Source organism: Lagenorhynchus albirostris, chromosome 7 (assembly GCF_949774975.1).
Source record: "Lagenorhynchus albirostris chromosome 7, mLagAlb1.1, whole genome shotgun sequence".
Lineage (NCBI taxonomy): Eukaryota > Metazoa > Chordata > Mammalia > Artiodactyla > Delphinidae > Lagenorhynchus > Lagenorhynchus albirostris.
Genome location: NC_083101.1, coordinates 64,115,406 through 64,128,839, shown reverse-complemented (window position 1 = coordinate 64,128,839; position 13,434 = coordinate 64,115,406). Strand labels below are relative to the sequence as shown.

The 13,434-nt window shown below is 39.6% G+C and overlaps 2 protein-coding genes across 2 annotated transcripts in view; both read left to right on the top strand.

The window, feature by feature from the left end:
- The window catches only part of FREM1 (FRAS1 related extracellular matrix 1), a 175,628-nt gene extending 169,264 nt beyond the window's left edge, over positions 1-6,364 (top strand). Inside the window, exon 38 of the mRNA XM_060155088.1 lies at positions 6,242-6,364. The gene's annotated coding sequence lies outside the window, so the exon portion shown is untranslated. The remainder of the gene's footprint in view (positions 1-6,241) is intronic.
- CER1 (cerberus 1, DAN family BMP antagonist) lies at positions 6,136-9,770 on the top strand. Its single transcript, XM_060155089.1, has 2 exons — positions 6,136-6,642; positions 8,483-9,770. Exons 1-2 carry the CDS (start codon positions 6,136-6,138, stop codon positions 8,795-8,797), a joined length of 822 nt encoding a protein of 273 aa, XP_060011072.1. The 3' UTR covers positions 8,798-9,770.
- The last annotated feature ends 3,664 nt before the right edge of the window (positions 9,771-13,434 follow it).

Sequence of the window (13,434 nt, the reverse complement as noted above, 5' to 3'; positions counted from 1 at the left end):
CAGTGGATGTCAGAAAGTAGAGTTTGGGTTTGGACAATTCTTTCCAAAGTTTGCCTGGGAAGGCAGAAGACAATACGGAAGAAAAGAACCTGGAAACCTTTATGAAATCAAAGAGACATTTTTAAAACTTGAAAACAAGCACACACTATATAAATGCTAGTAAGAGGCAGCCAGTGGAGTGAAGGGAGTTTGATGATATGGGACGAGACTATTAATAAAGTAGGTTGGAAAGGGTGGATTTCAAGAGCAGAGTGGAAAGGAGGAATGAATTGTTGTGGTTTGATGATAAAGTCAAAGGAAACGCTCCCATCTGATGGCTTCTATCCTTCTCTGTGGAAGAAGGGGTGAGTTCATTTGCTGAAAACGTTGAAAGAAGCAGAGCAGTCAAAAGTTTGAGATTATCAGAGAAGATTTTTAAATAATCTACCTGGAAAATGAAGAGAGAGTTGACTAGAGTCATACAAAAGCCTGCTGGGCAGAATTGAGGGTTCAGTTAAGATGGGAGATCATTTATATGGAATCAATTTTCTCCATTTTGTAATTGTCTCTGCCAGAATTCCATAGCCCAGAAGTGGTCCAGGAAAGAGGGACAGCTGGGTGTTTCCAGGGTTGGAATTTTACTAGATCATGCAAGAGAAAGAAAAAGGGATGAGGAAGTTGGGAATATTGCAAAAATTTGAAGTGATGGGCCATGGATACAAGCTGGATAGGGAAGGAAGTGAAGACCAGAGGATTTATATTCACTCATTCACAAATATTTTGAGCAGCTATTACACAGAAGGAACTCTTCTAGGGCCTGAGATGGTGACCGAGAAAGGCAGAGCCCCTACTTTCATGGACTTTAAAATCTAAAGTGGAGACAAATGTTAAACAAATGTTCATAGAAGTAATTATTTAACTGCAATTGTGGTAGCACTATTATAAGGGCAAAGCAGAAAACAGATGCTGTGGAAACAACTGAGAGAACGGAAACAACAGAAGGTTGTCCTGAGAGAGCGGAATGTGCAATTTACCGGTCAGAGGTGGAGCAATTCCTGGGAATAACAGGGGTGCGAATGTAAAGGGGATGGAGAGGCCAGGAGGAGTGGAATCATCAGATCTCAGCCAGGGTACTGAATAGGACATCATGTAATACTGATGGCATGTTATTGGTCAGACCCATCCATGTGAATCCTGAAGTTACCCAGGGTAATAACAGGATCTGGGGTGAAAAGAAAGGCAATGAGCCAGATGAGGAAAGCATGGCAGGTGGTATTTTTTCTGGCAAGGTTTAGGGACATGAAGTTAAGTACCTGAGATCATGAGGCTTAATAAACTGTCAGGCCGAGCCAAAGTTTTTCTGGCTTCAAATCTGGAGTTACTCCCACTTACATTACTCTTTCTGAGAGCAGCTTTCTGCAAAATGAGAAATGATCCAGGTAAATTTTAAGGATTAGGAAGAAGGAGCATGACAGATGTTTATCATCAGTGAAGGCATCCTGGACTAGCTATAAATAGAGGCTGTAGGCAGTGGGGGATGGATGGATGCTGGATGGTGGGGCACATAGTGAAGTCGCCTTGGCTGCCTTGGCCTCCTTCTCAGATTTGTAGGAGCCCTCTATGAGATCCTGGTAAGTCGCTTATTTGTCAAATTTAGGTATTGTCCATGACTTGTGCATAGTAATAGATACATCCCCAGTTGCAAAAAGTAAAATGCTTCTTTACGGTGTGGGAGTGTTTTGGACAGAGAGCAGTAAGATCACTGAAACTGCTAACAGAATAATCTGACCTTAAAATGTAATGCTGAGATCAGTGCCGAAGAGTGGAAATGGGGAAATTTTATAATATGGTACACCATTTGGTATTTGTCCTTTTCTATTGTCTACATATTTTTTCTCTTTGAGTGATGTATTAGTTTGTTACGGCTGCCATAACGAAGTACTACAGACTTGGTGGCTTAAACAATAGAAATTTATTTTTTCACAGTTCTAGAGGCTGGAAGTCCAAAGTCAAGGTGTTGGTAAGGTTGTTTCCTTCTGAGGGCTCTCTTCCGGGAATGTAGACAGCCGTCTTCCCCTTATGTCTTTACATGGTCTTTCCTCTGTGTGTGTCTTTGTCTCAATCTCTTTTTCTTATGAGGACATCAGCCTTATTGGATGAAGCCCCACTCTAACGGCCTCATTTAAATTTCATTACCTCTCTAAAGGCCCTATCTTCAAATACAGTCACATTCTGAGATACTGGGGGTTATGACTTCAACATGTAAATTAGGGGGAAGACACAATTCAGCCCATAAGCGGTAACAATTTTAAACGATTGAATATAAATAAGTTGACAACACTGATGGCCTCCACGGCAGGACAGGAAGCCTGGGAGTTCAGAGGGATATTTACTTTTTACCATACAATTTTTTGTATAATCTCAATTTTGTTGCTACACCTATTTATTACCTAATCAAAAATAAAAGAAAAAATTTGCATGACATCTATTGCACTACCTGGTGCAATACTTATTTGCAAATGTTTATTGAATAAAATTAGTAGAAACACAGTGTGACAGTCCACGGTGCCTTTGGGATTTGGATCTACCTGAAAGTCCCTGATTAGTGCTAGGAATGTTGTCTGCCTAGGTCTTCCTTATGTAACTCATTTTGAATAAACTATACTCTCCCTCTAGATTGCAAACTTCATTAGGCCTGGACAAGGACACCCTCACTATTTTATCCTCAGGACCTAGCACAGAGCTGGCACTCAGATATATGCTGTATGAATGAGTGTATCCATGAGTTCAATAAGTGAAGTAGCTTTGGGGAGGTAGGGCTTCCTAATGTGTTCTTTCCATAGAAAGTGGAAAGGAGGGGAGTGGAGAGGGAGAGAGAACTATGTTTTAAATAATTTACTAAACTAAATCATGATAAAAGGTTTAAGGGGAAACCACGTACCCTAATTTGCTGTCTTCCTTGTCCTTTGGAAAAGGAGAGAAAGATTTTGCCTTCTTTTGAGTTCTTTTTAAATAATCTAAACTCCCATGGTCCTGTGGTTATTCTCTATTTTGAAAGGAGAGAGAGTTTTGAGGCAATGGCATGTACCCTAGACAGATTTCTTCCACAAAGCCATCAGCCCAAATTCCCCTTTCTGTCTCTCAGTTTTAACTCTAATGCCTATCTCCTACCCCAACGCTGCCTCTCACCTTTTGTTGATTTAGGTCTGGGGTTTTTACAAAAGAATTGAGTTTCTCTGTTTCCCCTTAGAGAGCACTGGACTGCTTTTAGCTCCTTTCTGAGAGTCTGTAAGAGGGACAGGAAAACATAGCTGTTACTGTTCTCTCACAGGCACACTGGGAGCTCCACCCAGTCCTGAAGACATCCTAGTGCCTAGGAAGCCAGGTCAAGTTGAACTCAGAGTTCAGATCACGCGGAGCGTGAGTTATAAATCGGAAAGAATGAAGGATGGGATTGGACCCTCTGGCTCGCACGAAGGCTTGAGGTGGTCCCAGAAAGCAGATTTAGGCAGACTTGGGCTCATGAAAGCTCAGGCCTGCCTTCCGCCGTGGCATCTGGTACTAAGGACACCAGCAATTTGTGGTGCTCTCTCCACACGGCGGCTCCCTGCTGTGTCTGGAGACCCCCTCCACACCTATATCTCCATTTGGCTTCATCCAAATTGGGAGGTCACTGTATGCTTGTAGGACTGAAGACCCACACCAAAATGTTTATGTTTTTAAGCATAAACTATAATGTACCACATACACAGCTTCAGAACTGATGTAAGGACACAGTGGTGGAAGGAGAATGTCATCTGCTGTTAACTGTAAAAGGCAGGGGTTGAAGGTAGACTCCTGTACCGTAGTACTCGTCACAGAAGGCTTTACTTTGCTAGATTTACCCTTCAAGATATTTGCACATTTTCTCAACAGGAGTGACAGAACAGCAAAAGGAAATGCTCCGTGAGTAATTTTTAAATGACATTTATAAACACCAAAATTAGTATCAGAAGAAGAGGGGTTTAGGACTAAGGAAAGGATAAATAGGCGTAACTGACATCCCTACAGCTAATTGAATAAAGTTATAAAATGTGTGATACCACTAGACTACTTGAGGGCAGGAAGTAAGTTTTCATCATTTTCTATCATATTCTAGTATCTAATTTGATGCTTGGCCCACAAAGTGAGACTTCTACAAATTTTAATTCAAAAGAAATTATTTGAATTGTACCCTATGTTCAGAGACAAGCAACCTGAGACCCCGAGTAGAATTTCTGGAATAGTCTTCAGTCTGGGGAAAAACTGTGACTGATGGCAATGGAACTTCAGGCACGAAAACGTAAAGTCTAAAAGGAATCAGGGAACATATCATAGTTAGCTCCCACGCCATATTTATAATTAAGTGGTCAGCTAATATAAATTATGTCATTTATATTTAGAGTGGCTAGCTCTGGAAGGCCTATTGCATTGGATGGCTGAGGGAAATTAAGAAATTCAAACAGCAGGCAACTTTTAAAAAGCACTTTAAAAGAAATGGCAAATACTAATGTTCATTTAGTATGAATCAACTGTACCTTAAGTAATACTAGCACAGGTTCTATGGGTACTTGGTACAAGTAAAGTATATCTCTTCTGATAGATTTCTGGAAAAATGATGGTTCATTTAAAAATAATCCATTATTGTAGGTAAAAGGACTTGACGCTTTGTCTCACAGAAATCATGCCTGACTATTAAGGAGAACACTAGTGTCTGAAAAAAATATTCAAATGGATCACTTCTTGGAAAGAAAGATTAATCGGTACTGAAAAAAAGAGAGGGGCATGTTCCAGGCTTACGTGTGTTACTGAAAGCAAACGATATGGTGATTAAATTAAAAGGGGAGAAATACAAGCAAGTACTGAGTCAATTCCCAATGGAAATACTGTTCAGTTAGTGTAGAGGGTAGCTTGAACTCAACTCTGGGGTTCCATTTTTGTGGATGTGTTCCTTTCTCATACCCTCATCTGATTTATAACATTTTTGAATGATAGTCATCTAACAAATTTTCCTTTGATCCCTGAATAGTCATGTTTGCCTTCATCTTTATTTAACCCGGTCATCAATTACTGCAGAATAAAGATGATGTGGATTCTGTAAGGTAAAGAATGGACCAGCCAGCTTCATGCCCAGAGCTATCAAACCTGGTTCTTAGAATCCACGTTCTCAAGTCTGGCTCTTTGTTTAGAGAAATTAAAAAAAAAAAAAAAGTCAATAGGGTGGCTTGAGGGAAAGACACTTCCCCATCCTCAGTGAGGGCTAATGAGCTGTCAGTCTATTACTTAGGATCCTGTTGAGAAATTTGTGAACAATTGAAAAAGCTTATCTGATGATTGACCAGTTGTGAAATTTAGCACCAAGTATTTGATTCTTAAGGTGAGGGGATTACTTGGGAATTGTGAGTTTCCATGTGTGGAAAAGGAGAATATACTCCCTTTACTGTTACCATGCAAAAATCAACAACCCTAACCACATCTCAGTAGCAGGGGGTGTCCTCTGCTCAACGAACTTAACACCCCTCTATTTCTTCCTTTCTTACAACTTTTGTATACTTCTTTGGCTGCTTCTCTGTGTGTGTGTGCGTGTGCGTGTTCGTGTGCATGTGCGTGTGCGTGTGTGTGTGTGTGTGTGTGTGTGTGTGTGTGTGTGTGTGTGTGTAGAGCCTAACAGCCTGATCTTTGGCTAAATGTATGCGTTAATTTTTATCTGATATACTTCTCTCCTTAAAACATGTCTGTTCTATCCCAGCACAAAGCAGATGCCCCACAAATATTACCTTACTCTGGTCCTTCTAACAACAGTGATGGGAAATCCGGGCAAAGAATGTGTTGTTTTCACAAATACTGCTCTTTAAATCTCAGACGATAAAGTGTCAGCTAATTACCCCCTGGGTCCCCGGCTTTCACTGAGGCCTTCTAAAATACACAAAACCAAAATGAAGGCAGGACACCATTAGCACTACATAATTCAAGCAAACAAGGAATGTGTTTACTCTGCCTGGCTACTGACCACCTGCCTTCCCATCCCACAAGGCAGGTATCTATATATAGCATCTCCCTGTTCACAGTCCTGCAGAGAGTGAACCTCTTTTGGGGCCTCACCGTCTGTGAATCTGCAAGAAGCTTCGCCCCGACAGCATGCATCTTCTCTTCCTTCAGCTGTTGCTACTCCTGCCTCTAGGGAAAGCTGCAAGGCACGGGGATGGCCGCCAGAGTCAGAATTCTGTTTCTCTCTTGCTCCTAGAAAGGCATCGCAGAGAGCTCTCCTTGGGCAACCATGAGGAAGCTGAGGAGAAGCCAGATCTGTTTGTGGCAGTGCCACACCTAATAGATGCCAGCACTGCAGGGGAAGGCCAGAGGCAGAGAGAAAAGATGCTGTCCAGGTTTGGGAGATTCTGGAAGAAGCCTGAGAGAGAGCTGCACCCACCCCAGGGCTCAGTCAGTGAGCAATTCTTCCCTGGGACCCAGGGTCTCACTCAGCCAAAGGATGGGATGCCAATGGAGAAATCTCCTCTTCGGGAAGAAGCCAAGAAATTCTGGCACCATTTCATGTTCAGAATGAGTCCAGCTTCTCAGGGGATCATCCTGCCCATCAAAAGCCATGAAGTGCATCGGGAGACCTGTAGGACGGTGCCCTTCAGCCAGGTATTTGTTCTGGGTGGGGAAGGGGATCCAGGTTTTCAGGAGGGGGTGGACAGCTGGGACAGGTGGAAAGTAGGGGACGAATGTGCCAGGAGCCCGAGTCTCACCTCATTCCCAGATTTGGTCCTTGGGCCTTCATCAGTGGATTTGGCAAAGTATGATCATAACTCCCTAAATTTCCTTCCAACCTTGGAAATGCTGCAAGAATGGTATGATGGTACTTCATATTGATGGCATAGAGCTTTGTTTTATGGGGATGTATTTATTTATTTCTACATCGGGGTAGTCTTATCTGGAGAGGTAATTGACTGTACCCCCAGTTAGGAAGTTGGGAATTTAGAGCAATCACTAGAACTTCTCTTTAGCTACATCTCTACACTCTATTAGGATATGGGTGAACAGGTGGATTCCATCTGTAGATAAGATGGGATACATTGGACTCCTCCCCAGACATGCATGTATGGTGGTCTTAACCCCTGTATTTCACACCTAACTACTTCATAGGTCTATAAAATATGTTGAGGTTGTCAGGCAGAAGTTGCCATGTTAGTTCTAGCATTACTATCACAAAAATGATTTAACGTATTTTCTCATAAGCTTTCAAAAAGTAATCTTGATGTGAAATCACATTTCCTCCTCTTAGAAACACCTGTTTCCCAGTTCATGTTGTGTTGGCTGATTTGCAGTTATTATGATTGATTCCACACTATTAAGACAAAGGAGCATTCTACTATCTACTGCCTCCAGCCAGTCCTGGCAAAGCCCACACTCCAAATGTTAAATTAAAATTGAGAAATTGCATCAGGTCCTTAAACACAAAGATACTGAACCAAAAGCAATGCAGGATAGAGTAAAATTTTACAGTCCAGTAAAGCTACACAATTAAGCAGGCAGTATTATAAGGTAATTGACTGTGCAAGGCAGTTAAGTATTCTGAAAAGGCAAGGATATGTAGCAACTACAAGTCAATGATCAAATAATAATGACTGCTTTGTTGGCCCATGTATAATTAAAAAATTGCTCCTAAGAATTGGGCAATCAAATTTCCTTTGAACTCTTATTTTGAATTCTATCACTAATTAAATTAAAAATAAGGTGTTTGGCTCATATATTTTGAAGGGCACATAAAGCTAGGTGTATGGGGTTATGGGAGACGCAAAGATGATGTCATGCATGATGATTTAGAGGCACAGGTGCTGCAACTTTGCTCCATGCAACTTAATAGATTTGAATGTACTATAAGCGCTGTAAAATAGGACGGAATTAAACTCTGGATGTTCTGATCTATTCTATGAGCAATTGAACAAACATGTATTGAGAATTTATTTTGTACAATGCACTGTGAAGGGTAGAAGGGTAAGGCACATTACTTATAAGAAGCTAACCATTAGAATGTTCAGACAGGTAACACCCAATTAGACAAAATGTCTTAGAGTTTGGCATTTAAGTGTAGAGTAAAATATTTTCATATTACCTTAGTTATTTTCTACAGGCTAATTTATTAATGTATCCAATAAAAAATTTAGTTAAGGTAGCTCCACGCTCTTAAGATGCCATCACTTGATTATTGCAAACTGTATCCAACATTGGAAAGATTTTTAAATCTTTTTATTTATTTTTTGGCCCCTGCACTGCACGTGGGATCTTAGTTCCCTGACCAGGGATCGAACCTGTGCCGCCTGTCGTGGGAGTACAAAGTCTTAACCACTGGACTGCCAGGGAAGTCCCTGGAAAGACTTAAATTTTAGTCTAAGTTATCCTCGCTTACAGTCTATAGCTTCGGCATCATGTATGGTAAAGAAATGACTCAAGGTAATTTAATGGAGATGTGTTTGTCTTTTAGACTATCACCCATGAAGACTGTGAGAAAGTGGTTGTACAGAACAACCTTTGCTTTGGAAAATGCGGGTCTGTTCGTTTTCCTGAAGCTGCGCAGCACCCCTACACCTTCTGCTCCCACTGCCTACCTGACAAGTTCACCACGATGCACTTGCAGCTCAACTGCACTGGCCTTGCCCCCGTGGTCAAGCTGGTGATGCTGGTGGAGGAGTGTCAGTGCAAGGTGAAGACAGAGCAACAGCATGGCCACCCCGAACAGGCTGGCTTTCAGGCAGAATTTCACGTCCAGGATCCCTTTATCCCAGGACTTTCAACATAAAAAAAAGCCATCCCACTATTATCAGCAAAGTTGCTGATTATTCAGTCTGAAATGTTAAGTGGGTATGTAGTATTTTAAGAGAAATGTGGTTTACAAAGTAAGAACGATTTAGAGGTCATGGCATTCATCTAGTTATCGGTGCACATTTGGGATCTGGTCATGACTCTGCCGCTAACTGGCTGTAGGATGTTAACAAGTTGCAAAGGCTTTCACCCCCTTAAATTTTTCATCTGTAAAGGAGGGACTTGAACTAGATGATAGCTAAGGTCCTTTCCGCTACTAGTATTACATGATCTATTGTCTACAAGTTTTGGTAAAAGCCTTCCATCTGGAGAAAGAAAAGAAACTAGACCATAAAAATGGGTTTCTTTAATAGCTTATCAAAGCATTAGCAGAAAACTATATGTATATATTTATACATATATGTATATGCATGTATATATACATATCTGTATGGTATTTGTAGAAAGGATTCCTCATACTTATAGCTGCCTTTGCCCTCAGGCCGTGTTTTATTTGACTTCTATCAGATGATTAAGTAGTTCCATAGATGGAAGGAGTAACTTGTTTGGTTGCCTCCTTATTTTTGATACTCCCCATATAAAATTCTTGATGTCAGATCTCCAGCTTTGAAGAAGGAACATTGACGTTACTTGTAGTGGTTTACATAGGGATAAGGAACAATCATCAGTAGCCAAACTAGTACTTAAAATATGGGGAAGGAAAAATATATGACCAGTACCAGGTTTAAAGGTTAATCCAGAAATGCTAATGCAAGTGACCAAGGAATTCCAGTAGATATCAAATTAAATAAACTGCAAATGATTTAAAATTTAAAAAACAATTTACAGGTGAAACCCTTATCCACATGCATTTTGGATTAGGTAGTTTAGTAAGGGTTCTGTGTTTGGATGACTGTGTTTTTGCTACTGTATAAAAACTCCGTGTTACAAATTTTACTTGCCAATGTCACAGTTGCAAATTCTGAAAATATTCCAAATATTCTAACGTATTAAATTTTAGTGTATGAAGCATTCTGGGAAATGTTGTGGCATTCAATTGTCTTATATTTTGTCCTTATTTGTTTTGCCTGTCCCATAATTTAAAGACACTATTGGGAAATTACCTAGTAAGAGCATTTCTGAAACGGCTTCATAGGCTAATGACACTGGTCCAAGTGTTTCTTTTAACACTGCAAACAGCTTTCTGTTAAGGTCCTTCAATCACTGTCTTTTAGTCATTACATTTCTCCTGTCTGTATTTATTTGTATGAAAAATGTGCAGAACTGGCTTTCCTTACCCATATTTCTTTTTCTAAAATCATTCTCTAAAAATTCATCTTAAAAATAATTTTATTTGAATCCCTTTACTCTCAGAATATACAAAAAAGTATTTCTCAGAATAATAATTGTTTTTTAAAAGAAATTAATGCCTGTTTAAATTCTATTCCTCTTTAATCACACCGTTTAATCGTGTGTTCTGAAGAAACGAATGCATTTATATTTAGTGTATATTCTACAACACATCAAAGCAACAGGATACGTGCTACACAGATACACATGTGGCATTTACGTCAGAGTATATCATACCCTTCGGTGGTCAAAGACAACCTAATTGGCCAGGGTATGGTCATGAGGATAAAACTGTTAAGCATTAATGATATCCCAGCTGGTCAATATATTTTGGTGCCAAAAGCTCTTGAGCAGCTGTCTAGCTTGCAATTGCCTAACCTTGATTATGTAAACCCTTCTCTGCCAATTGGACTATCCTTCTCCTCCTTACACACTTGCAAATCCCTTTTATCTATCCTTGCAAATAGACTCTCCAGCCCAAGCCCCAAACAATCATCAGTTTTATTCAAACTCTGCTCTGCCCTTCCCTCATGTGTGAATTCAAGATGAGGTAGATGATGGTTGTTATCAGAGGTCACATTCAAAGAGTAGCAGCATGAACCTCACAAAATTGTCCATATTCGATGATTTTTATTAAAAAAAAGGCAATTTCTAACTGTTCAACATAATACATGGCAGCATAAGAAACTGAGAGGAAACACACAAATACTGAACAATCTATTAAGTGCCAGATACTATGCTGTGTCTTTTATATATAATATAATTTATGTCATACATAAATACATAAATTATACAATGCTCACAAGAAGCAAATGAGGTAATGGGACTTCCCTGGTGGGGCAGTGGATAAGACTCCACGCTCCCAATGCAGGGGGTTGGGTTCAATCCCTGGTCAGGGAACTAGATCCCACATGCATGCTGCAACTAAGACTTCTCATGCCACAACTAAGGAGCTGGCAAGCCACAACTAAGGAGCTCTGGAGCCGCAACTAAGGAGCCTGCCTGCTGCAACTAAGGAGCCCATGTACTGCAACTAAGGAGCCGGCGAGCCACAACTAAGGAGCCCGCGAGCCTCAACTAAGACCCAGTGCAAAAAAAAAAAAAGAATCAAATGAGGTAAGTAAATACCCTATTTTATAGGAGAGGAAAACAAGCCTTAAAATTTTAAGCAACCTGCCTAAGATCATGTGAGGCATATTTTCTATTTGTATTAAAATATTTACCTATTTGTTGTTCGTCAATTTAGATTTAACTCTTCTAGGTCTCTTGCCTATTGGCCTCAAAGCTAATTTTTTTTTTTTTACCTCTGGTCTAGCCCTCATATTTGATGGGGCAGTGATGTTATCTCTTGAAAGAGAAATCATCCCTAGGTCAGATTCTCAGCCAAGCATTGCCCTTATCGGCAAGCCCCCTTATCAAGCTTGGTCTCATTTTCCTCCTGTATAAAATAAGGCTGGTAATAATTACGTCAGAATTACTGTAATGATCAAGTATAGGTAACAGCACATCAGAGAGCTTTAGATCCTGTAAAGCTAGGATAAATTCACTCTTCTCTATTCAGACCTTTAAAAAAAATTGTTTTGAGAAATTTAAAAGATAGAGAAAAGTACAAAAAGCAATATAACAGACACTCAAATTCTCACCACCAGAATAGTTAATGTTTGTCATCTCGTGCTTCTTGTCTATTTTCTTAAAGAAATAAACCATTTCTCATGTAAGTAAAGTCTCCTTTAACTACCGTGCTGAGTTCTATCCTCCAAGACTCTGACCGCTCAGTACTTACCCCACCCCCCAAAATTCTTGTTTACACTTCCAATACCTTTTATATTTTTGAAAAGGTACATAAACATCCATAGATAATACATAGTATTATTTTTGTGAATGTGTTCCTTTATTTGGCAGGTATTTATTTGTCCACCAGCTTTGTGCAAGATATAGGTGTATAGTTGTGTCTATAGCGAGGAAGCAAGTCACACAAGGTCCCTGGTCCTCTAGAGTTCACATTCTAGTGGGAGGAGACAAGCAATTTGAAAATCAATCAATTCATCAATCAATCAGCTGAAAAGGTAAAATATCAGATGGTTGTAAGTGATATGCAAAGAATGAAAATAGAGGAGTGTGCTAGAAATTAGTTACCTTAGACTGAATAGTTTCTGAAAGGGTGACAATAAAGCTGAGTTTTTAATTACAAGCATGATATTCTATATAAATTGCTCTATGGTTACTCTTCTCTCCATATAGGATTCTGGTTTGTTTTTATAAAAGTTTTTAGAGCTGTTTTTTCCCATATATTTTATCTCTATTCTAGGAAGTTGGCATTAAGTATTCCCTACAGAGGGTGGTTAACTTAGCTTTGATAATTTATCAAAGCTATTGGTGTACATAGTCTCCTTAACCTGTCAATTTAATTCCTAATTAAGAATGTTATGTGTTCTCTGAACTTTTACTGATCATTTATTCTATACATGACACTATTCTGAGGACCCTCGGTTAACCAAAGATAGATAAAACACATTTCCCCCTACCTTGTAGCTTATAATATAGTAGCAGAGATAATATATGCAAATTATAAACCTATAATTATTACCTATAAATTATTATACACCTTTGTTATTCTTCCATTTCTAATATGTTTTATATTTTATATATTACATTATTGTAATGTATTATTAGATATATCAGGTATATTTCTGTATATATTATAATATCATGTATTTATATATTCTGAGATTGATATATTTGCATGTATACATGAACATACACCTATGCCTACCATGTATAACTTTAACGTTTTGTAAGGAATAGATGTTTATTACCTGTAAAGCGAAATAAATGAATTTTGGGAGATGATCTTGAAAGGATAGGTAGGGTACATAGCGTGGGGCGCTTTGAAAGGCAGCCACCAGGTCTTAAGCATGTATTTGGTAGGCCATGGGGAGTTTTTGAAGGTTTTTGAGCAGATGAGATGGTAAGGATTTACAACAGTAGCTTCAGAGGGGCTCATGACCCACCTGAAGTGTGCACAAATATTGTGGATATGGACATACTTCAGGGGAGATCTCCAGAACTTTCCTCTGCTTCTACAAAATTTCCATGAGCCAAAAATTTTAACAGTGGGGCTGGTCAATTGGAATGGAGAGAAAGCATGGAGGCCAGAAGAGCTGGAAGAAAGCTTGGAAATCATGTGCACAAACCTCTTCTGCCTGAATCTCAAGAAAGTCACATTTCCATGTCAGGAACGGCGGACAAGGTTTAAGTGTAAGTCAGTGGGTCCTCTTCACCTTG